At 48.3% G+C, this 25603-nt stretch overlaps 2 protein-coding genes across 2 annotated transcripts in view; both read left to right on the plus strand.

The window, feature by feature from the left end:
- LOC117589651 (serine-rich adhesin for platelets) overlaps positions 1-22419 on the plus strand; it is a 34366-nt gene extending 11947 nt beyond the window's left edge. Inside the window, exons 2-8 of the mRNA XM_034281784.1 lie at positions 3656-3743; positions 15150-18565; positions 19759-20445; positions 20506-20651; positions 20711-20848; positions 20907-21667; positions 21729-22419. Coding sequence (XP_034137675.1) covers positions 15217-18565; positions 19759-20445; positions 20506-20651; positions 20711-20848; positions 20907-21667; positions 21729-22140 — 5493 coding nt within the window. The 5' untranslated portion in view covers positions 3656-3743; positions 15150-15216 and the 3' untranslated portion in view covers positions 22141-22419. The remainder of the gene's footprint in view (positions 1-3655; positions 3744-15149; positions 18566-19758; positions 20446-20505; positions 20652-20710; positions 20849-20906; positions 21668-21728) is intronic.
- Positions 22420-23427: 1008 nt separating this feature from the next.
- On the plus strand, positions 23428-25302 carry LOC117589652 (probable cytochrome P450 12a4, mitochondrial). Its single transcript, XM_034281785.1, has 4 exons — positions 23428-23533; positions 23589-24079; positions 24138-24585; positions 24647-25302. Exons 1-4 carry the CDS (start codon positions 23462-23464, stop codon positions 25244-25246), a joined length of 1611 nt encoding a protein of 536 aa, XP_034137676.1. The 5' UTR covers positions 23428-23461; the 3' UTR covers positions 25247-25302.
- Positions 25303-25603: the final 301 nt, after the last annotated feature.

Consider the following 25603-nt stretch of genomic DNA (forward strand, 5'->3'; position numbering starts at 1 on the left):
CTATAGAGATATTCCCCCCGATATCTCTCTGTGTGTCTTTTAATAGCCATTATGCGCATTACGCTGTTTTCGTGGCTAATTAACAGCGCACAAAAATGCGCCAAAAGAAAACAACTTTTCAATGCCTTTTGCAGTTGTCTTTGTCCGGGTCTTAGAAATGCAAATTACCAAAACTCGGAGAGAACTCCGAGCAGAGAACCAACAGAATGGACAAAGAACCGCGCAGAGCGCTGCTCCGGTGATGGACAGTGAAGGGAAGTTCTTTGTTCGGATCCGGCTCGGATTCTTCTGTATATCTGCATCTTATTCCCCTGGCGCTGCTGCTGCTGCGCAATCCGTGGCGAGGCATCTGCCAAAGGTCTAATTAAATTCGCCAAATTTAATGGCTTAGACCTGGCTTTAGTGCAATTTGCGCTGACTCGAATTAGTGGCCCGGTCAAGGTGAAAGTTGCGACACCTGCCACAGGCAGTCATGACCGATTACCCTGCTTTTGCGTTCACTGTCCACTGTCCTGCCTTTTGTGGGGTTGGGGGTTGGGGGAAGGCCTTGACTCTGACTCTGACTCTTTTTGACAAATTAATTGTGCGGCTAAGCAGCAATTTGCAGCAGACATCCCTCCCCAACACTCCAATTAAATCCTGGCCACAAAGTTGAGTTGATTATCAACATGAAATATGGCAGAGCGCTGAGTGCTGAGTGCTGCCGTGCCACAATTTGCATGCCACAGACTCGATGCACTGGACTGGAAAGCAGTTTCTGCTGCAGTGTCAATGCTTCGGCTAAATTGACTGCAACTTCATTTGCGACACACCCGCGGAGGGAGTGAGGGAAAGATGTGTAGCCAAAAGTTTTCCGCTCCATTGAAGCATTCGATTGGGAGACTCCAAGATGCCTGCCTGCCTGCTGTAGAAAGTTGGCAGTTGCCAGTTGGCAGTTGCAGTGGCACACTGCGGCAGAGAGTCTCATCTGCATTTGAATTGCATTGGGGAGAAGCTTTGGTCAGTTAACGGTTAGAAGAGAACGGCAACGGGTTTTAGCAGCGTCCATCCATGTGGGATTGGACCCACAAGAAGGTGTCATAAGCGGGTATTCATGGGTTGCGTCTCTATTCACCCATCAGAGAGGAAATTCTTTTAATTATTACCATACCATATCCCATCTCCCCCCATGCGACTACGCCACTGAGCTCTGAAGACGCCTCGCCGCATGAGTCTTAGAACCGGTTAACTGCTTTCTGATGACACTTACAGTTATGTTCAAATAAAAGCCGTAGAGCCGTTCGCTTAGCCCGTGACTTATGCGTGTAAAATCTTCGAATTCGAAAGCCACACCGAGAATCCAAAGGTAATTTACAGACAAATAAGAAATGCTTATTGTTGGAAAGCAATGAAAAGCGCTAACGAAAAAATCTAGGAAACATTGGGCATAAAAACAGTAAAACCGAATTTTTACTTCAAATGGTTTTCGCTTCACTAAACCGGCATTGGGAGGAAGTTTCTAGAATCTAGATAATACAGAGTTGAGTACACAAGCAAAAATCACTCAATTGCGATACGACTTCTTTCCTATTTAAGACAACGGAACAAACCCTTTAAGTCGAAAAAGTCGAAAATATTTCAATCTAACTGAATAACACAATAAATGAACAGCAGTCAAAGCAAGTCCATGTACTCTTTGTTAGCGTAATCCGCTGCCAGATTCTGCAACTCATTTCATCACCATGTTTGACCTTTGATGGCATCCACGCCTGCAGCTGAACAACAGTCTGCTGTAGGAACAAGGCATTAACCTGGCGTGGGCTCTCGGGTATGGGCATGGGCATGCCATCCTCAGCGCCATCATCAACTGCAGCTGCATCTCCATTTCCATTTCCATTTCCATGCCTTCAACATCCTTGCTGTCGCCTCAACGATGAATGACAATTTTGCAAATGGCTTTGGGTGCATAATTTATGCAGATGCAACTGCACCAACGGGTAATGGAGGGATGCAGCTTGAGCTGAGCTGCAAAACTGGCAGCATTTAACGCGTTGACTATTAAGGCGAACTTGTTATGCCACAGCGAAAAAAGGGATCAGGAAGGAGAGGCGGCAGAAGGCAGTGGTGCCGGTGCCGGTGCCGGTGCCGGTGCCGGTGCCCCGAGGTGCCAGTGGCAGTGGCAGTGGCAGCATCGCCCATGCATATTCAAACGCCATAATCCCAACGGTATTTTAATGCTAAATGCTTACTCACTCACTCACAGAAAGAGTGGAGAGATGAACAGAGAGAGAGAGAGAGAGAGAGACAGTGCGAGAGAAATAGAGACGAGAAAAACCCGTTTTTCCAGTAATGACCTTCGGTGTTGTTTTATTATCACTGCCGCTTCCGCGACACCCCTTCCAGCCACAGCCTAAGCAAAAAACAAACTCCATTTGGAGCTCTCTTTGGAAATTCCGTTGAATCCCATAACAAAAGACCGACCAAAGTTTATGTTTCTGCCTCGAACGAACGAAGACAAAAGTTCTGCTTGTCTGTTCCTCCAATGACCACTTGCTGTATTTGACTCGAATGTATTTGCCAATTCTTGGCTAATTAGCCACCTGCCTTCAGTTTCTGAAGCTTATTTTCTCTTCGGAACATTTATCCACTGAGCATTTATTTATCCGACAGCAACTGGTGCGCAGTGTCGGGAGTAGTTAATTAAAAGTCACTTTCAAATCGGAATCGATAAGCGACAATGTTGCACATTCAATTTGCATTCAATGAGTGTCTGTCCATCAACAATTCTACGCAGAGTTGTGGTCTAGCAGGGGTTCCATTGCCAGTAGAAAGGGAAAGATATTTCTGAATGCAGTTCCCCCTCTTTGTGGGCCACTGGCTTGGTCTGCTGCAGAACTATTCTCCACCTGCAAGTGTCATATTAATTGCATTTCAGTTACAGCCGCTAAAAATGCAAAATAGACTCAAGTCTGAGCTCGATCTGAGACGCGGCCTTGCAGCGGTCACACTTTACCAGACACAATAATTGACATGAAAAAATTAGATTTACGGCCAAGCCAATCCCCTGGTTGCAGTCCAGGAGTCTCTACCAAGAACAAGTGTGCCATAAAAGCCAGCCACTTGGCCATGTTAACCTTGATGAACAGTTCTCTTTTAACCCCACTCTTAACCCCTCTCTGCATGTATGAAAAGCCGACTAAAGTGGCTGCAAGTGGCTGCAAGTGGGTCTGGCCAAGACCGGCTCCCAGCGGGCCAAGACATGAGAATGACAATAAATATTTTGTGGCTATTACAGCTCGATTACAGCCGGCACCGAGTGGTGGTGCGGCTGGTGTGGTGGGTTGCTCGGGCCTGATCGATTATATGCCCCGAAATGCCAACACTTGTGAGCGACAGAGAGCGGGTGCAGCTCATGAAATATGAGCTCGACGTGCATTGAATTCGGGTCATTGGTTGGCCAAAAACCCAAAACCCGAACCCTGGGTGGGGGGTGGACTTTGAGGGATAACCGGCGCCTGTGCATTTTGTAATTCGATTTTGAGTTACGCGAAAAATGAAATTGGCAAATAAAATTGCATGAGCGCGCACCCGCAGGCCATTGAACTGCAGGCCGTTGACGACAATCTCGAAGTTTGATGTTTTTCTCTTATGGATGGCTTAATATTTCCCTTTGCAGATACGTCCCCGCTCCACTGCGAGAGGAAAAACCGGACAAGCGAGCCGATAGAGAGGGAAAAACGTGACAGGAGCAAAAGTTCAAGCAGGTAAGAGGCAAACAATTTTCACACAGAATGCAAAAATGCGTAACCGAGATGCCAGTCGATGTTGTTGGTTGGATATCTATAATTTACACTTTCGTTGCATGTACAATAAGTGGCAGTGCGGTGCCAATTGGCAGGTCTGCCAAGATGGAAAGACTCCCATGCCATGCCACATAAAACACTTGTAATTCGAGGCGACTAACAATGTGTTGTCAGGTGTGGAGAGGCGATGGGATGGCGATGTCGATGTCGATGTCGATGGCTGCCAGGTCTCAGGCTCATGCAAGACCAGGAAGAAATGCACCCGAAGCCACATTGCTGGCTGGCAATTGACTGGAAATGGCATGCAAAGATTGCAACAATGCAACATGTCGGAATAGGATAGGAATAGGAGTCAAAAACAATGGAAGTCGGCCTAAACGGGCATTCAATCCGCAGTTGTGGCGCAGTTTGGCAGTCTTGTCTTTAATTATGAACTTTAATTGGCCGCAAATCGGGAGCCACAACAACGATGTGTGTGTGTGTGTGTGTGTGTGTGTGAGTGTTAAATGATGCAGAAATTATGCGAATGCCAAATGCCAACGAACTCTCTTGCCTCTTCGGACGTTTCAGAAATGCTTTCTCGCTGGCAGAAAGTTTCTTGGGAAACTTTCCATTGTGCTAGAAGACCTCTGCGCATCTTTGGCAAAAGTTTCTACGGAGCATATGCCATATACATATAGTATATCTAATGCCTAGATAAATCTAATTTCATAGACAATTTATTGTACAACTTGGCCATAAAAGCACAGCCAGCAGCCAACAGCAGAGAGCCACTGTCACTGCCACTCCGCCAGTCCGCCAGTCCGCCAGTCCGTGTTCGGACAGTGTTCATTCCCCGGTCACAATTGAATAGATTTTCAGATTTACTTTTTTTTCAAGTTAGAAACAAAAGGAAAAACGACCAAACAAATGCCAGCTGCTGCATTCGACAGCGTTTAGTTTGAGAGATTTGCTTTCGAATGATGGCAGACAATAAAACTTTCCATTTCTAACAAAATTACGGCTACACTCCAAGCCAGAGACTCCAGAGACAGCGAGGAAACAAAGCAAGACAAATTTATCCACTTATCTGATTTTACTGTACTCATCTCTCATTTGGCTAGACGTACCGCTCCGCGCGGCTCTTTCTCGAATTGAAAGAGAATTTGTTTGAAGGGAATTTCTTTTTTATACAACAAAAGCAGATGTGGCATCACATTTATTAGGGTATGATGCATGAAACAGAGAGAAGGAATACGTAGCTTTGGCCTACTCAATGGATATCCTCTAGTCGTTAGCATTTGTCTTTGTTGTCGTAGCTGTCGCTGTTCCACCCACAATGCGCTTTGGTGTCAGTTGCCGTCTCCCCTGTGACTCCACGGAAAGTCTTTTGTAGCAACAACATCATAAATGTTGCATGTCAGGGCACACCATTCTCCAGGTGACATGTTGCACACGTGTGCGCGCTACTTGCTGCCGCCCTGCTGTCTCCCGCCCGCTGATTTGTGGCTCCGCGTTTATGTGGCGGAACTGTTTATTAATTAATGACCGCATTTCGGGCCCTGATTCTGCTGGGTTGGCCTTTCTGTTGCCCGCTTTTCAGTGGGTAGCCAATTATTAGGTGCTAAATTGTTGGCCCAGCAAATGGGTTAAATGTGCCCCAGGCATGCAACATTCTCAATCAAATGGTGTGGCTGGAGGAGTGCTCCGCAGAAATGTGCGGAGATCTCTAATGGAGGAGGAAGGGAAATGTCATTTCCCATTTATCGCCATCTGTTGCAAGCCTGTTGCTGCTGCTGCTGCTGATGCTGTGTGGCAATTGCTTTCAGTTTGTGTGCGTTTCATTTTAGAGATGGACATGGGGTGTGATTTTCTGCTTTGTTCGTGAGTGGTCACAGAAGTTTGGCTAACACAAAAATTCTTGAGAACATTTCAGCATGTGGAGTATTTTTACTGCATTTTTAGTGATCTATTGGAGCCACTCCAGAGCTTGAAGCTCATTCCTATATAGACTTTACGAGCATTTCTCTGCTTGCAGCGGGACATACAAGTATTTCCTCTATGGAAAATCCATTCAGGTACTCCATCAGAGTTTATTCAATAAAAAAAACTCCAAACACAAATGACTGCATGCATTTTTTCCTTCCACTTGAATGTCTCTTGTCTCGTGCGTGCTTGTGGCTGCACTTCACAACCCACACCCGTGTGCCATCCCTAATGGTGTTTATCTAATGGCTGCCTGTCAAAATGATAATGGTTTGTGTGCGGCTGCCGCTAGATGGCGTTCCGCGATAAGCAGCCAGCTGCCAAGAAGCGAGCCCCGACTGCAGGAAAGCCTCAATCGAAAACTGTCAATTGCCTTGGCCGCATGCCACTCCACTCCACGCCACTCCACTCCATGCCACACACCTCTTTGCTATCGCTTGGCCAATTTCGGTGTAGGCGCAACAGTGAAAGTTGTGGCCATGGCTCCAGGCAGATGGGCGATGGCCAAGAGAGAGAGAGAGAGAGAGAGGAGGCCGTTCGAGAGGGTAATTAATGCCAATTAAATGTCAAACAACGGGAAAAACAAACAGCTTTTGTGCTGGGCGTGTCCCTGGTGGCAGTGGCAGCGAGACAGCAATTCCATTCCATTATGCTGACCAAACTTTCAAAAGGCTGCACTGATTAATTAAAGCCAAGTTCAAACAGACCCAGACGGGGGTTGTGGCTGCCGTTCGGTTTCAGTTCAATTGATTTAATTTCCCACGAGCCTGCCTGCCTTCAACGTTCAGCATTCATCAGGCGATTCCCTCAGCTTTCTACCATGAAAACAAAAGAAGGAAAGCGCATATTGCCCCCAAGTTGCAACTTCGCTTGATAGTCAGTGTGTGTGTGTGTGTGTGTGTGTGTGTGTGCGTGTGTGTGTGCGTGTGTGTATGTTCGGTAAGAGCCAGAAAAAGTTATTTATGATTATTTAATGCATGCCTGGTGCAGCAGGTTCATTGCCCAAAGGCAAGACTCGCCAAATGCAAATGCAAATTGATTTGCGCGCTTTGCCCTGCAGTTGAACTTACGTCAACCGAAGACAACTGCCTGAACCATGCCCCATGCCCCATGCCACAGTCCAGCACACGGAGCCCTGCCACAGCACCCCTTTCTCTTTCTCTTTCTCTGCTAATTGCTTGTCGCTGTCAACATGTTGCAGTTGCTGTTGTCACATCTCTACCATTGAACTTTGAACTTGGCTCAGGCCTCGCAGTGGTTTACTGACTTTCTTTTGTTGTGCGGAGAGGGCCCCTGCCAGAAGCGATGCTGCTGCCACATGTTGCCACGTCATTCATCTGAAATGTGTATGTGTGTGGGTTTCAGCTGTCTCGTTTCAGCTTTTGTCTCACTCAACCACGTCTGGCCTTGCAATGCCAGGCGTTGCAGCAGTGCGTATACGTAATACTCGTGAGCCTTTGTGTGCCGAACATTGCACCAGGAGTGGCTGCAAGAAGGGAAGATTTCCCATCCATTCAAATGATGGAATGCTCTCGGTAAATCCTCAATCAATCTCCAATTTAAAGCACAGACTTATGTTATATTCCACTGTACCTACTCGTATTTGCCTTTCAGCCTCTCAAAGGTCCGTCCATCGGTTTCGTTGGCTGTCTGTTTGCCTTTTCCAAATGCAATACAGTTGTCGACCTTTGGCATACAATTACATGCTGGGCCTTTCGGCATACCGGCAAACCGGCAGTCCCTTCCCCAGCACAGCCCAGCCCCCGCCTAGACAATCGCTTTAGACCGGTGCCAGACATCGAATTGTTTGCGTGTGTTTGCTGGTTGCTCAACCCAAATTGGCAACTTGTTCTCGTCTCTCGTCTCTCTCTCTCTGACTCAGTCTCAAATTGCACAGCTTTTATGATTTGTTGCTGTTTTCTGTGGTGGTATTTCATATTCTAAACGTGCAATAAAAGTCAAACGAACAGCATGCAAAATTCACAAAAACAACACAGAAAATCCACTACAGCAAAAGGTCTCCAGATGTCTGAAAAGAGTTCAACGGAAAACAGGTAGTGGAAGCCATAGCCAGAACAATTGTTCTGGGTGTTTATTGTTCCTTGGTCAAGATTGCACGTTGCTGCAAATGAAGCGAAGCAAACCGGATAACTTGGGCCCGAACTCCTTCCAAAATTCTTGCAGCTGTTTGGTAACCACAAAACTGTGTCCCTGCTCCATGCATGACTCATGAAGACAACGCTGCAACATGACTTGAAGCCGTAGCTTAAGCTGTATCTGGAGTTGCGGCTTGACAGGCGAACAGGCGAACAAATGGATTTGGCCCGCAATTACAAATTGGCCAACAAATTGGGGGAATGTAGCTCCGTGTACAGACAAACCCAAAACCACCCAAAAATATTATCCCACGCAACAGGTTTTCCTGTTTCTTTCTTCTTTTATTTGGTTTCTAATGTGACAGAATGAGTAGGTCTCGAAGACTTTGTACGCCTCATAAAATATTTTAACAGCGGGTTATTAAAAATTATGAAAAAAGTCCAAAGAGAGAGCAAAATGAGGATAGGAACTAAGAGACAAACTGTTACCCAAGTGGAGGGGGGAGAGCGCGTTAAGTTTAGTGGGGCTTTGTCATAAAATAAAGTTACGATGCCAGCGACAGCTGTTGCCCGTTGCACCCTTTGGGGAAGTCGCACGCAGAGATACAAAGTGGAAATGGGTTGCCTCTCGCCAGTAAGCTACAAAAAGACGCAGCAGAAGAGTGCGGTGCGGTGCTGTACTCTTTTTTAATTAAGCAAAATGTTGCGGCAACACATGTGCGTGTCAGAATGAAAGAAGCAGAACAAAAAGGAGGCAGCAGCAAGAGCAACAGGCAACCCGTTCTGAAGATGGTGGCACACTTGGATCACTGAGTGCAAAAGTCCATTTCGTGAGTGCTCTTGATTAGTTATGGGAGAGTGAAACTAGGGAAGCTGGGATAAAATAGTCACTAAAGTGCAGTTCGAAATTATGTTTTAGACTCCGGAAATTGAATGGCAAGAACTTTAAAATCATATTGGTATAGAAGGGAGATGGAAATCTGCAGTTTTTATTAAATGAAGCTAGAAACATCGTAGCAGCTTCAATGGCAATATTCTCTTGTACAGAGAATAGAATTGGAGAAATGAGCCCCACAGAAGTACTTCATTTTATGGTAACCTCAAACTTTGGCAATCTGTAGCAGCACATTAGGTAGATTGTCTTCGTGCGTGATTTATGGATTCGTGACAGTCTGCACGCTTCCATCTCTCGCTTCTGTAGCTCTAGCAGCAACAGCAACTGCAATTTGGTTCCCTGACAACAGTTGCAGTTGCAGGCAACATCAATGAATGCTTTTTCATTTATTTATTAATTTGCTGTTTCTTTTGCTGCGTTCTGCTTTTGCTTCCTTTTGCTTTATGCTTTAAGTCCTCTTTCCTTCTCTACTGGCTCCACTTCTTTGTCTGCGTCACGCAACAAAAACAACAACAGCGACAGCAGCGCGAATGAAAACGAAGACGACATGGGAACTTAACCTTGAAGTAAACATTGCCTGCTCTCCCCCTCTCTCCACCCGCTCTCTCACTGGCACTCTTTTATTTTCTGCAGCAAAGTGAACGAAGAAGAGCATTGAACAAGTGAGTGGGAGAGCGATGGATGGATTGTGGGTGCTGTTGCTGTCACACTCGCAAGCATACATTTATGTACAGCAATCCATGCGGGATTCGCTTGATTAAAGCTGCTCCACACGCACTCCGCGCCATCTTCACCTCTGGCTTCCCACTCTCTTTCCATATTTCCTTGGAATTTTCTGGCAAGAATGAACATGAAACATTTTACCGTAATAAACTGACAGCTAAAAATAGACCTCAACTCCTCCGCCAAAGCAGGTCCCAGGCACAGGTTCCAGGTCGAAGTGGTTATTAATGTGTTTGGCTTTTTTTTTTGCTCTGTTGCCTGTTTGAGGTTCATCGGTTTATCGGTTTATCGAGTGTAGCAGCTTCAATTAACCCAGCATGATAGGCTCCCTCGATGCCTCCCGGCCAGGCCATGACAGGCAATATTGACAGCTTGACTGGAGATTGTGGGCCTCGTTACTCAACGTAATTGACAGCCCAACATAAGGATAGACATCGGGCCAAAAACCCTTGGCAGAATATGTCAAACCTTCAAGAAATCAACTCACAAATATGTCTTGGGTGGTCTAGGAAGCAAAACCAGGAAATCTGTTCAAAGAATCTTAAATTCATATTAAATCTTTAACATTCATTCTACGGTTTAAGGGTAACATTAACAGCCTCTTTCCTGCCTAATCGCTGTTTTTTCTGCTTATACGAGTAGCAGGTAGCAATCGTCAGCTATGTTTATGCTTAAAAGACTTTCAGCAGCCAGCGGCACTACACCAATTCTCCCCCTCCACATCACTAAAGCCTCTCTATAAACAACTTCTTCACAATTTAAATGCTGCCATGGACGAACGAGTTGTAGATGCTGCCGCTGCCGCTGCTGCTGTGGATGTGGATGTTGCTGTTGTCCCCCTGCTTTTATTTTGTGGTCGCACAAGTTTGTTGTATTACCTGTTGACAAAATTGCTCTGCTGCCTGCACCAACATCCGGCAAGTTCTCGAGAGTTGCCGCCAGGCCGCAACCCCACCCCAGCAGGCAGCAGCCGGCAGCAACAGCAACGGCTAATGGCAACTTTGACTTGGCTTTAATTAAACAAACTTCCAGCGGAGGCTAACCAGGCGTGTGAACTAGGAAATTGGCAGCTCAAAACTAATAAATATTTGTCATACACTTGTACAGTGGTCGCTCCGGATATGCAACCGCCAAAAAAGAAAACAAATTCAACAAGTTTTTTCTAACAAAAGTTAATTTTTTGAGCATTTTGGAAGTTGGTAAATATGGAAACTATAGCAGGTTCACTTCTTGAGTGCCTACTGTAATGATTTGGTTTGGTTTAGGTGGCGTTTGTGGAATGGCATTGAAAATGAAAGGCAAACTTTGCATTCCAATGCGCATGCTTTGAATCATATTAATTGGCAAAAACAATGTTTGAGTTTCCCACACACAGGCGGACATAGTGGAAGGTTCCACAATTACCAGAGGGATTGTATTTGTAAATCCAATTAGCTTGAAGGCAGGGGCACAGGCGAATGCAAGAGAAGTGCAGGGGAGCTGGGAGCTGGAGGCTTAGAGCTGGGAACAGGGAGCAAGTGTAACCTTGAACTTTGGGTTTTATCTCTGGCAGAGCTGTGGACTTAGCCCGGCTGATTACGAGAGCACGGAATGGAGTCTGCAATCAACTCCAATCAACTCTGCCGGCGCCTAATTGGCCGTTTGCCTTTAAAGGCAACCCGGCTTGACATTTCGCTGTGTGGCTGTGTGGCTGTGTCGCCCACCACATCCGCTATCCCGCCCAGGCCATGGCCCAACCCAGCATTCAGAATTCTTTTGGCCAAAAACTTGGCTTTGAGCTTTACTCTACTCTTTTTTTGTTGTATCTGTTTGCCTGGCAGTTGGCTCGGGTCTGTGCATAACTAAGCAAAAGTAAACAATTCAAAGAGCTTTGTCGGAGTCAACTGCTGTTTTGCATAATCTTGAGGAGTCGAAAGAGGAGAACTCTGTCAGGTGGATATGCCATACATGTATGCGCATATTTGTATATATATTCGTATATATATATTCAGAAGGGGGCCAAGTAGCTCCCCAAGTTTCAGCCACGCATAAATCTCACGTGCAAATGTGGAACAAAAACTTCGCCTCACATCTCTGGCATCTCTCACCACCACCATATCCCCGTTTCAATATATGTGTGTGTGTGTGTGTATATCATCACCTCTCCCAACCATCTCGGCAGATATCTTCTCGCATCCCATCTCATCTTTCGTTTCATTTCATTTCAATTTCGTGTTTTGAGCTTCGCGTTTCGTTCGCTTTCCTGGTTTTCGGTTCAGCTTTAATGGGAATCAACATGTGGATGATTAAATTTAAATTTAGTTCTGCTTCTGGTGCGGTTTCGAGCTGAATCAGCGAATGGTAACCCACTTTGCGCCACTCAAGTGATCCCAACATTCCGTGGATTCTTCTCTAATGAAAAACCTGGGCTGGCCCCAAAAGTTGCAGCCAAAACAAATAAAACTGCAGTCTGCAGTGTGCTGTGTGCTGTTGTCTGGCAAGAACAGAGAACATTTGTGGCCGAAAACCAGTTGGCCTCGATTGGCAGACGGTCAAGCTAACTGTTGTCGGGCTGCCTGCAAGCGCCGTACCGAGCACCGCACCTCACCGCACTCGTATCCGATCAGATTAAAGCAAATACAGAATGCCAGAATGCAAAATATCGAAATGGGTTGCCGCTGGAATGGAACGAGTTTCCAAGGATTTCGAGTGTGTCCAATTGGCAAGATTTATGCACAAACTCGTACCTCGACTTGAGACTGAGCCTGAGGCAGAGGCAGAGACACGGCTGTCTGAGAGTTCGCATCGATTAATTTGTAACGCCCACTGACAGTTTTACCCAACTGTCCGTCAGTCAGTCAGACAGTCAGTCAGTCGTCTAAGCTCTGACCGACTTTTGGCCAACTAACGAGCTGCGTCCTCACGGAGAGCCACACAGACACCACATCTACATCCTGGACAGCATAAATTAGCCCCTTTCGGTCAGGAGTTTAGAGCTCTTGTAGCAAATTTATGTAGATTTATTTGTGTGTAACACTTTTGCCGGCAGCACCATTGATATCTCTTTTCCATCTCCGTATGTGTAGCTGGGCAACAGCATTCCTTGGGCCAGGCCAAGAGCCAAACTTGAAAAATAGCCTCAAGATGTTGCCAGCATTCCACTTCAGAGAGCGGCTCTCTGCCACTGCCATCTTCAGCAGGAGGCGCATCAAGTCTTGGACAAACTACTCCCCTATATGGCCAAATGGCCAAATGGCCCCCCCACAATTTGTTGAGCATTTTCTGCATTTGTTGTGCCTTTGACAGAGCATCAGCCAAATGTGTTTCACTTTTTCGCTCAATCATACACCGGATGATTGAACACTGCGCAATGCATCGGCGATCTCTGATCCGCGGGCTGCTGCTTTCCACAGCTCCCATGAGAATGGGCACAGCTCTGTGCTATCTCATTGGCAGTGGCCATAAATAGCTGGCCAATCGATGCCGCAACTGCAAAATGCAAATGAGTGAAAGAAGAGACAAAAAATGCAAAACAATTAACAAAAAACAAAAAAAAAACAACCGAAACCAAAACCGAAACAGTAACAGAAATAGACGTAAAGTAAACTAAAGTCAAGTCAAACGGCAACCAAACCGCGGGCCAAGTCTACAATTTATGTGTAACAATACGGGGCAGCAGAGGGAGAGACACAGAGAGAGAGAGAGAGAGAGAAACAAAAACACGGCAGCAACATTTAGCAGCCACAGTTATGCAATTGGCCATGCTCTGCTTTGCCCCTATCCATATCCCCCCTTTTGCCACGCTGCCAAGAGCTGATGCCAATTGTTTTTCCTGCGACCGCATTGCACAAAGCCAAGATTTATGCATATTAACGTCTAGTCAAAATGCTGACCCAAAACTGGAGACCCCCAGAGCAGCAGTGGCAGCAGTGGCAGGCTCTGGCTGAGGCATCATCTCCAGCAGCAGCTGATGCAGAAATCAAGCGTGGCAGAAGAGGCTTAAAACGCCGGCAAACACTTAACAATGGGTCAACTTTCCTTGGTGTTGGCGTTGATAAATGTGAACCGAGAGATGCCCCCAAAACTGTGGCATCGTTTGTTATTGTTGTTGCAGTTGCTGTTGTCATTCTCATTGTTGTCTTGGTGGGTGTTGCCGCATACGCTGTCAGCAGCAGCAACACCAGCAAACACTTTCCCAATTAGGCGTTTAAGTACGTGACACACACACACAGACACACACACACTTTTAGCCATATACAGAAGTTAATGGCTTAAAGACATAAAGATTGTTACATGGTTAGTGCTCAGCTGCTGGTGCTGTAAAGTGGTGCAGTGGAAACGCCCCGGACTGGGCGGCACTCTCATGAGATCTTGCGGAACAAAGCGAGCTTCAGTTAGGAATGGAATGGAATGGAATGGAAATCCATAGCTTTGCTGCCAAAGAACAAGAGTTCCATCTTGAGTGACTCCAATTTGTAGATTGTCATCAGTTGGTGCCGTATACATAATTAGATTCTCAACAGAACTTAACTACTTCCATAATTCGGTGGAGTATTCAAAGATCTTTCCATGATATGCCTACGAGCAGAATCCCACAGTTAGAGCGCCATATTTGGGGTATCCAATTTGGAGAGCTCTGCAGCTAACCAGCCATAATTTGGTAGCAGAATAATTAGATCTTTCTTTGAGTGAAGTGAGCAATACTTGGTGGAAGATACGAAATAAACAGACCCAACAATTAGCTGATATAATCGCAGCATGGGAGAGTAAAACAGCTGCACATGAATAATACAAAAAGAAACACATTTCGATCTAAAGATATGAACTTCATTTGATTAAATAATTAGATTTGTTTCAAAGTTTTTAAGAACCACAAAACACTCCTTAGATGACTAAGGAAACAATCAGAATTTATTATTATTGTTTGGATGCCTCCACGAAAAGGAAACCCGTTTGCCCAGAAGCTCTAACCAAATAAAGCCATTAATTATTCCAGCTTTCTGGCTGTCTGTTGATTTTGTTTGAATTTCCTTGGTTTTTGTGCACATGTTGCATGTGGCATGCGGCTTGCATGCGGGGCGGGGCGGGGCGGGGCATGTCACTTTAGAAAGTCATTTGCAGGCATGCGACAAAATCAAATGCAAACATTGTAAGACGAAGCAACTAACTAACAAAAAGAGGCAGCTAGTAGCCGGCAGCGATTACACAACAGAGGGCTGATGGTGTGGGGGGGGGACTGCTGATGGATGTGACAAGCACAGTTAATTATGAGTCTATTCCCATCCTTGCGGAATCAATACACCAAGCCATAAATAGCCGTCTCTTTGCAACATCATCATTGTCAGCAGCAGCAGCAGCAGCAGGCAAAATTTCAATAATTCCATTATCAAGATGAAGATTGATTGATAAGTTGCCTCCGCTGGCCTGGCAATGATTTTGGATGCTGGATGACCACATGTCCGCCACCAGTCAGCCAGCAATTGCCGAACAGTCTTTGGCTTTAGCTTTGGCTTTGGCTGTTGCCCAATCGATATTGAGTCATGCGCCTGTTGGTGGCGTCCAAGGAGAGTGAAAGTTAATTGGAGGACTTGTGCAATACGTGTATTTGCAGAAAGAAAGTTTAATTTACTCTTAAGTCTTCAAGTTTATGTGCCAACAGCATACATGTGCCATTACTCAGCCATTTCTCTCTCTCTCTCTCTCCTGCAGAATATGGCCTAAGGTTGTTGTACGGGAGTAACAGCCACAACTTGCAACAGCCACAAGCAACAGCAACATGTCGTCCTCCATTTGCTCACACTTTACGCAGAATGCGTGGAAGAAGGATCTGTGCTCCAACTGCTTTAAGTCCAAGGACGAGCACAAGGCAGCCGCAGCAGCAGCCGCCTCCAAGCTGGGCGGCAGCAGTCAGCACAAGCAGCCCGAGGTGCAGCCCAAGGCGGACTATCCTAACAAGCACAGGACACCGGCCAAGAGCATCATCAAGAAGGCCTTTGGGGTGCGTTTGACCAGCGGCGGCGGCAGCAGCAGCAGCAGCAGCAGCTCCTCCAGCGGCAAGTCCAGCGGTGGCAGCCACAGCAGCGCCAAGAGCGGCAAAGTTTGCTTCCCCAAGCAGCTGCACGAAATCATTGGCTATGGGGGGGAATGGTCGGATGATGACGACGACGATGACGATCATGACTTTATGAATCTCGGCAACGAACACGATGACATGGCCATCACGGAGACGGACGATGAGGAAACTGTGGAGCTCAAGCGGATTACGCGTGCCAACACCGACTTCAACATGAACAATGGCAATCTGCTGGGCGATGCCGAGGAGAACATTAAGAAATCGTTTGCCGCCCTCAAGCTGGGCGCCCCCCAGGTGGACAAGGAGGGCAAGAAGCAAACGCTCACCATCAATGTGATGCCCTTTGGCCAGCCCCTAAAGGGATCCAAGGGGGCAACAGCGCCAGCGCCTGCACCGCCAAAGGGTGCTCCCCAGGAGAGCAAAAGCACTGCGGCAGCATCCGTGACAGCGGCAACATCTGGCAGCACAGCCAAGGCCAAGACGGTCACAATTACCACAGCCATCAAGAGCAGCAGCAGCAGCAGCAGCAGCAGCAGCACGGTGACAGGAACAGCCAGTGTTGGCACCAAGAAAGTGACCACCACCCTAACACCCACACTAACCATGACCAAGGTGACGCCAGCAAAGGGAACACCAACAGCAGCAGCAACAGCCACATCAACAGCCACATGCTCGAGGGATGGCAAGGCCAGTCCACCCATAGAGAGAGCCATGGAAAAGTCACTGCTGGATGAGATCTCCGAGACGCTGGAGCAGAAGCAAAAGCAAAGCGAACAGATCACAGCGGCAGCGGCCACTGCCACGGTGGCAAGTGCACCCTCGACTGCTGGTTGCAACAAAATCAAATTCGAGCTGAGCGCGCTGAGCGACTCGCCGAAGCCATTTCTCGACCTTAAGAAGCCAATCGCGCGGAACGCGCCCATAACCAAGGATCATGCCAAGCCGCGGGTGAATGTCTGCCACAAGTACTCCGACACGGACAGCAACTGCTCGGACACGGAGAATGGAGTGTCGGCCTACTACGACGTCGTGGAGACTCAACTCAGCTACGAGAATCTGCCCGATGGCAAGTACAGTGAGCAGGTGGGCGTGGCCAGCGCCCAGGCGGACAGCAGCTCGAACACGGCCCACTACTCGAGCTCCCAGTACATCACGGACATGCTGCTCAGCTCGAAGACGCGTGCCGCCAGCTACAATCTGCACGAGGGCAACTTCATGACCAGCAAAATCACCTCCGACGGCCTGATCGTGACCAAATGCAGCTCGGACGATGCCCTGGACTCCACCGGCAGCAGCTTCGACGGCAGCTCGGACGAGGAGAACGCCTACAACATGATCCGCAGCGAGTCGGACTCGGGCATTGGCATCAGCATCGGCAGCGAGTACAAGAATGCGGGTGCTGCCAAGGGAGGGGCGGCAGCCAGCCAGCTGCTGGTGGAGAAAAAACTCAGCGCCAGCACCAACAACTCTGACTACGAGGACATACAAATTGGAGACCAGGCCGCGCCCAAGCCAGCAGTAAAGAGTCGGGAGCTGCACGGCGAACCCGATGGCAGCGCCGATCCGGACAACAGCCTGGAGCAGAAGCAGCAGCAACAGCAACAGCAACAACAGCAGCAACAGCAACAGCAACAGAAGGAGACGGAAGCCACGGGACAGCAGCTGCCAGCGCTGCCCAAGTCGCCGCCACCGCCCATGAAGATGGATGCACGACCTTCATTCCTGCACGGGCTCAAGAAGCCCGAGCTGCCAGCCAAGCCGCTCGTCAGCAGCAGCAGCAGCAGCAACAATAGTCCTGGAGGCAGCCTCAACACTGGCAACACGCCACTAAAGACCTTCCTGGTGGGCAGCAAGCGGCAGCCGAGCTGCGCCGAGCAGCAGTTCATCACACAGCTGCAGTCGGCCATCTCCAAGTCGAGCGAGAATCTGCTGCTGGCCTCTGGCATCGCAGCTGACTCAGCGAAAGATGCGGAGGCAAAGCTAAAGAAGGGCAAAGCCCCGAATCCGCCGCCAGAGCCAAAGCTAAGCGCACCGCCCACGCCGGAGCGCGACTACAGCCTGGTAGTTGAGTTCGAGCAGGCCTCGAAGGTGGCCGCAACGGAGCCATCGCTGTCTTCGCCATCGTCATCGCCCAAGCCAGCGCCAAAGGCCACGTCAGCCAGCAGCAGCAGTGAGACACAGACAGGGGAGACTCCACCACAGACCAGTCAGCCCACTCAACCCACTCAGTCCACAGGTGCAACAGCAGCAGCAGCCATCAATAGCAGTCTGTACACGAGGAAGCCACCGCTGCCGGTGGCCGGCGGAGCACCCGTCATTCGGGAGAAGGACAAGCGCGAGCGGGCCGTTATCAATCCCAAGTTCCGCAGCCTCAACACCTTCGTGATGCAGCGGGCGAATGCGGCCAAGCAGCTGCAGCTGCAGTCCGCCAGCTCCGTGGTGAACCTGAAGCAGCCACTCACCCCAGAGCCGACGCCGCGCAACCAGCGGCACCTGTCGATGTCCGAGGAGTGCCTGGCCGCTGCCGGACTGGCGGACAGCAAGAAGTCGCCAGCGGCGAATGCCTCGCCGCCGCAGAAGCAAAAGTCCAAGTTCTCCATCAAGAAATTCCTGCGCATGGGCAGCAATGGCGGCAGCAAGTCCTCGGATTCCCAGCTCCACAAGAAGGACTCGAGCATCTACACGGAGATTTGCACGGGCGACGATGGCAGTGTGCCCGGCAAGCCGCGGCTCGTCATCATCCATCCGATTGACATCAATCCCACAGCTGTGGAGGTGGTCAAGGACATCACCAAGACCAGCGACACGGTGTCCGCCCAGACGGTGGCCGTGGTCACTGCGAAACCCCCCGCACCGCCGCTACGCGCCAGCGAGGGACAGCGTGCCCATGAGGCCAACAAGCCGGCACGCCCACCGCCGCCCAAGAGCGCCGAACTGCGACGCAAGCAGAAGACCGAGCTGACGGCCACGCTGAGTGGCAGCAGCATGGACTCTGCCACCACAGCCAGCGGCTCCATCAAGCTGAAGGCCGACAATGTCTATGCCAATTTGGGTAAGTGTTGCAGGGGGATCTGGACACCATTTGTGGCACACACTTCAAATTCATGGAAATCTGACCCAAAATCCGTGGATGCGTGGGCGTGGGCGTGGGTTGGTTCGATGGCATTCCAAAAGAAAGCGTAAGCAAATCACGTTCCGAAATCAGAGCGACCTTCAAAATGACAACCTGGAAGGGACTTCACGTCTCCGAGAGCCACTTCACCTACTTCCCGCACTTTGGGGCAACAACTTGTTGACTCCAATTGCAGGCCAGAAGCCACCAGCGAGAAACCAGAACACGAATGAAATCACCTTTAATGGTAAAAGCAACAGCATGAGCAGCACCTCATCGACATCATGGCTGAAAGTAGAACCCGAAACCAAAACCAAACTCAGAACAAGTTACGCATTTTAATCAATATAACGGGCACACACAAACACACACACACACACACACACTCGCAGAGAGCCACTTATGACCATATCCGCCACATCCACATGATGATGAGCCACGGAGCCATTGAGCCAGCCATTCAGCCATCCATTTACCCGGCTTTAACTGGGTTAAGTGGCCAAAGCCAGAGAGCAAAATAGTTGAACAGATGAGCGCTGCTCGCAGCAGCAACAAAAATCGAAATGAAAATAAGTCAGAGCCAGAAGCCAGAAGCCGAAGCCAGTTCCAGATCCCAGCTAGGTTTTAGGCCAGGTTAAGCCAATGAGGTAACCACATGTTGATGGGAGACCATAAGAGAGAGAGAGAGAGAGAGAGGGAGAAAAGCGTTAGAACTGGTGAAACTACCGACCGACCGACCCATTTCTTACCGCCTGACACTTTGCGGTCAGTGTGAATGCGGCAAGAACTTGTTACACCTGCTGCTGCTGCACCTGGCAGCCATTTGTTAGCCATCTCCAATGCCAGACTCAACCGAGCGCCAGCCAGCCTGGCCAGAGCACTGTGCGAATTGTAATTTGGCACGAATTTGGGTCAAAATCGCAATTAGAACTCGCAGGTTGTCTGGCAAGTAGGTGGTCGGGGAGAGCCACAGAGAATTGTTATGTGTTGATTTTGCACAGCAAACATTTGCCACTGCTACGACACGAAGGGAAGCATGAGCATAGAAAGATGGGGTGAAAGGATGAGACACAACCTTTGGGGTACAGAAAGACTTTAGCAATAAACATTATCCACATCTTCCCATTCTTCAGGCGAAATCCGCTCCTCGATTGCACCACGTAAGCCAGAGCGTACGGCCAGCATGAGGGAGCGCGAGGCGCAGCTGGAGCTGGTGCGGAAGCGCGGAATACTAACCGATACTATCTCCATTTGCTCGTCAAACGGTGAGAATATAGCAACGGATACAACCAAGTCGTCCCTCAAGACGAACAACCAAGGACAGGAGAGTCTGGCCAAATCATTGAATGTCACCCCCACGGGCAACAGTCGGACGAGCACATTTGAGCGGCAGCCGCAGAAGAAGAGCGAGACGAAGATGTCCATATCCAGCAAGCTGGAGATCTTCGAGCAGCGCTCCAACGACGCCACGGACACGGCGTCACAGCGCAGCAGCCTGAAGGATTCGGTGCGCAAGATCAACAGCACCATCGACAGCTATCTGAAGGACAAGCGCGACTACGAGAACTTGTACGAGTTCGTGAAGATGGGCAACGGCAGCACCTCGCCCCAGCCACCAACTGGAGCCGCAGCACCAGCCACAGCAGCGACGCCGCCGCCACCGCCCACACGCACCAACATCGATCTGGCGGCTGTGGCTGGACAGCGCCTAACCCAAGCCACACGCAGGAACAATATCTACTCGGACACGGCCTCCATATCCAGCTACACGCGCAGCGAATACGGACCCGTGCGCCACTACGGACTGAACAACAGCTTGGGTAAGTTCATGCTATCCCTTAAAAAAATATATTTTATATTTAAGCTAATCTCTTCGCTAGCCAACATTCCACGGATGATATCTGCATCGTATGCGGGCAGCGAGGTGGGCGAGTTCGATATCTATGCGCCGTACAGCTACTACGGCAGCGAGGCAGGCGGCGATGTGGCCACGGACATCAATGACAGCGTCTGGGGCATGCCACAGGTATGTGGATCTACTGTCCGACTTGGACATCGTATCCTTACTTCTATTGTATTCGACAGGCAAACAAGAACCGCAGCAAGGCCACGAATCGTTTGCGCATGCGCAAGGGACGCAGTGTCGTGCACAAGACCATCGAGGATAACTACACCGCCGTGGTGGTGGCCAATCATGAGGCACTCGCCCAGGTGCTCGATCAGGTGAGCAAATCCCCAACAGTTTCTGTAGAACTTGCCTTTATCTTTTACCTCATTGCAGCTTCAGCAAACTCCAGTCGTCCCGGCGGCCCTGCGACCTCTGGCCAATGCCATTAACTTGCGCTATGAGGACTTTACCATTTTGGAGGGTGCCCAGGCATTTGTGGTGGGCAAGAAGGCCTTCCATGCGGCCCTCTGGACCTCATCGCCCGTCACCCTGGCCCTGTCCGCCGACTGCAATCAGCTGTCCGGCGTGGGTGGCGACCTGAGCCAGTTGACCGGCGGCGTCAGTGAAGTGCTCAATCCCATCACCGAGTTCTGCGACCTGGTGCCCAGCTACCAACTGCCGCTGATGCCCTCCACGGAGGTGACTCTGCTGCAGGCCACCATCTCGGTGCTGCCGCGGCTGCAGCTGGAGACGCTGCAGTCGATCGGGGCCATACTCAAGGGCAAGTCCCAGGTGCTGGACAAGAGCAACTTCAACTTCCGCGGCTCCATTCCCAACCTGAGCGGACTGAAGGACGGGGCCGCAAGCAGCGCCCTGAGGAACGTGGTCTCTGTGCAGAATCTGAGTACCTTGAACGAGGAGTCCATAGGCACGACCAGTTCGGGAGAGGATGGCTCGGCCAGTGCCAGTGCCATGCCAGCATTCGACGACGTGATGACGCGAGAGGTGGCCTTCATAATGCTGCAGCTGGTCAACGGGATGAAGAATCTGCAGGCCAAGGCCATCGAGGAGACGCCGTTGAGTCTGTCCAATGTGGTGCTGTCCAAGGACATGGACAACAAGGATTCGCAAGCGCGCCTCTGCGTGCTGCAGGGGTAAATCCAGTCCGCTTCTTACCTTCTGGAATAAATTACTAATTGATCTTCTACCCCACAGCAACAACAACGAAGATGATGAGCCCATGGGCACGCTCTGCAAGTGCGCCCATTCCGCGTTGACCGATATGCTGCCTGCCACCAAAATCACACCCATTCTGGCGGACATTCTGCAGCAGGAGCGTGCCGAGTCGCTGTCCAAGGCCAAGTCCGTGCTGGAGTTTGTGCTGTGGGGACCGTCGGACGTGTCCCTCACGGGTTCCGTCAAGGAGCGAGAGCTGGCCCTGCAGCGCTGGCTGGATCTGGAACGGGCCACCGTCCTCCATGGGCTGGTCCGCACACGGGTCGAGCTGACCGTCTACGACGAGTGTCATCTGATGTTCCTCGTCCGTTCCACTGCCAAGATGATGAATGATGCGGCCAAGATTGTCTGCAGCTATCAGCAATCGATGTCGTCGGCTAGCCAGGACTAATTCAGTTCTTAAAGCAATTTTCTTATATTTATTATACGAAATTGTCATAGACATTTAGTCCATAGAGTCAACACACATGATACATCATGATAACAACTACGATAAACGATATAATGGATTAACGATAATCTCAAACACACACGAGTATATGCATACATAAATGCATCTGCATCTGCATCTGTATCTGTATCTGTATCTTTGCCTAGCGTGCCAAATTGTTTCGCGCGGAAATTGTCATGTATAAATAAATATCCCTAAACGATTTGTGCAACATTTAAATTAATTTGTAAACTTATAGTAAGTCATTAATCTGTACGAATATATTTATATACTACACATAAATCCGTACAAGAGTACGCATAATCGGATTGCAATTATGTGAATAATTAATTTGATTAGAAAACAAAAACATATCAATTGGTGTTTGAACGAATATAAATACATACATACATACAAATATCTATACATGATTTACTGTATTTGCGCATTGCTCAGCCCTGCAGCTTAATAAATAAATTAATTAAATCCCAATAAACATGATTTAAATATCTTCTGGTTGAGCAGGTTTATAATATATAGCAGTTTATAAATAATATCTTTGGGTGTGTTCGAATGGTGGGCTTACCTTTCCCAACAACTCTGATGCAAGTTCATTGAAATTGTGTGATCTCTTGGAAAGTTAGGTAGAAAAAACGTCTAAAGGTTGGCCGGCAATTTTATAGACTTGTTCGGCTGATTAGATGTTATATTCTGCATGTCATCGTGATACTTAATTAATGATGCTTAATAATTGCTAGGGAATTCTCAGGTATATTTCATTTTATACGTTTTAACTTGTAACAAATATTGAGAATAAAATCATGAAGAAAATTAGCCAGATAAAAATTAGCCAATCTTATGAACAATTGAATCATTAATTATTCTCTTTGTATTTAGTTTTCATTAGAAAATTAAGTTGGAATAGCTCGAAGATACATATTACTTAAAGCTAAAATTGAAATGTTGTGGACAGCAGAAAGTGTTTTCGGAATAGAGTTCAAATCAAACAAAGATTTTCGGGGGCAATGTTTGTTCAATCTCTGCCACCATTAGAGCTTCAAACCAATGCTCTTATGCCACAAAAGAAGCACACCAAAGAGTATAGCTCAGTCGATATGTTATTCGTTATTCGACTTGTCTTGATGACAACTATTAAATTGTTTCCACGTGTCTTTGATTGTTCAGCACCATTTCAGCACCATTTAAATAAATAGAACTCTTAGACTGCGGAATCAGAGTTTCCTTGACTGCAAGCAAGTAAAGACAATAGAAAGGCAAAAATATGCTGAAAATCCGTAGTGGCATTGCCGTAGCTCACATGCAAAACGCTGTCGTACCGCTCTGTGGCCAACGGGTTAGAGAAAAGAATTCTCCAATGATTTATTTGAAGCAAGTTCGATCTTTTCCAGCGTCGGCAGACCACAGCTGCCGCAGCTCTACCACGAGACGATGCTGAATGGCAGCAGGCGCTTCCCTTCAAACACATTCCTCGGCCGAATGTGATGTCTCTGATACCCAAAATTTTTATGCCAGGTGGAAAATATAAGGACATGGACCTCGGTCAGTTGAGCATGGCCATGCGAGAGGATTATGGCAATATTTACTGTGTGCCAGCAATAATGGGATCACCGCCTCGCTTAACTACACACAATCCCAAGGATTTCGAGGTTGTCTTCCGGAACGAGGGCTCGTGGCCAGATCGGCCTGCTTTCCATACTGTGGCATACCACCGTCAGACGCATAGAAAGGATTACTTCCAGGGCGTTGAGGGCGTCGCACCCACCAAAGGAAAGGCATGGTTCGACTTTCGATCGATTGTAAATCCTGTCCTCATGCAGCCGAAGAGTGTGAGGACTTACTTCAAGAAAGTTTCGCAGGTCAATCAGGAATTTGTGAAGTAGTAAGCCATTCCACATATATTTTCTATAAAGTGCTAAAGCAATGTGTTCCATTGAAAGCATCAAAGCCATCCGGAATGCCAGCACTCTGGAGGTTCCTGACGACTTCATCGACACCATCAATCGTTGGACCCTCGAGTCAGTCTCCGTCGTGGCCCTGGACAAGCAGTTGGGACTGCTCAAGGACCCGGGCAACAAAATCGAGGCCCCAGAGCTCTTCAACCTCTTGAAAGATTTCTTTACATTATCTGCGGATCTAGAGCTGAAGCCCTCCGCCTGGCGTTACTTTAAAACACCTAAGCTGATGAAGATGATGGGCATTCTCGACTCCTTTCTGGACATAACATCCGCATATGTTGATGAAGCAGTAGAGCGTCTGGAGAAGGAGGCTAAGCAGGGTGTTGTCCATCCTGAGAATGAGCAGGGTGTACTCGAAAAGCTGCTGAAGGTCGACAAGAAGGTGGCCACGGTTATGGCAATGGATATGCTAATCGCCGGAGTGGATACCGTACGTAGTTTTTGGATCACAGAATGATCATCAAATTAATTAAATGGGTTATACTTTCTAGACCTCTAGTACTTTTGCAGCCGCCTTGCTCTGCTTGGCTAAGAATCCAGAGAAGCAGGCCAAGCTCCGAGAGGAGATAATGAAGGTTCTTCCCGACAAGGACTCCGAGTGCACGGTGGAGTCCATGAATAACGTACCGTACCTGCGTGCCTGCCTCAAGGAGTCCCATCGGTTGTACCCTCTCGTTGTCATTAACGGCAGAGTTCTCAATCGGGACAGTGTGCTGAGTGGCTACCAAGTGCCAGCCGGCACCAATGTCCTGATGATTCCCGGGAGCTTGCTATCAAGCGGAGAACACTTCCCCCAGGCTGATAAGTTCCTCCCAGAACGGTGGATGCGTAACTCCACAGATGCCACATCAGAGTGCCCGGCTAATGATTTGAAGCTGAAGAATCCTTTTGTATTCCTTCCCTTCGGATTTGGCCCACGGATGTGCGTGGGAAAACGCATCGCGGACATGGAACTAGAGCTGGGCATTGCCCGACTCATTCGGAACTTCAACATCGAGTTCAATCACCCCACGGAAAACGCTTTCCGCAGTGAACTTATCAGCTTTCCCAACATACCACTCAAGTTCAAGTTTACGGACTTGCCCAATTGAGTCATTGTTAACATATTTTCTTTCTTTTTCTCTCTTTATATTTACAATCCGTCTGTTTAAACAATAAGTAAATTGTATAATTAATATTAAATTAACATAAATAGCAGTTTTCCAATGATCCCAATGGATTAATCTATCGGGGAGATCGAGAATGTGGTATCTTTTCAGTCTTCTTACTGTTAAGCTATTGTCTAATAGACTTAGGGCTAAATTATTTTCGTGGTTGTGGAGTCTGTCGATGTATTTCTTACTAGTTTTCTTTCTTTCTTCTTTAATGGTTGGAATATTAAGATCTTTGTAGATACGTAAAACGGAGCATTGACAATGTGTCGCAAAGTTTTTGATTGGTAACGCTGA

The sequence above is a fragment of the Drosophila guanche genome, unplaced genomic scaffold (assembly GCF_900245975.1).
Source record: "Drosophila guanche unplaced genomic scaffold, DGUA_6, whole genome shotgun sequence".
Taxonomy (NCBI): Eukaryota; Metazoa; Arthropoda; class Insecta; order Diptera; family Drosophilidae; genus Drosophila; species Drosophila guanche.

Excerpts from the sequence above, each read along its gene's own strand:
- LOC117589652 (XM_034281785.1), top strand. The coding sequence starts at position 23,462 with ATGCTGAAAATCCGTAGTGGCATTGCCGTAGCTCACATGCAAAACGCT. Across the intron at positions 23,534-23,588 it reads TACCGCTCTGTGGCCAACGG|CGTCGGCAGACCACAGCTGC; the intron begins GTTAGAGAAAAG and ends GATCTTTTCCAG. Across the intron at positions 24,080-24,137 it reads AATCAGGAATTTGTGAAGTA|CATCAAAGCCATCCGGAATG; the intron begins GTAAGCCATTCC and ends TTCCATTGAAAG.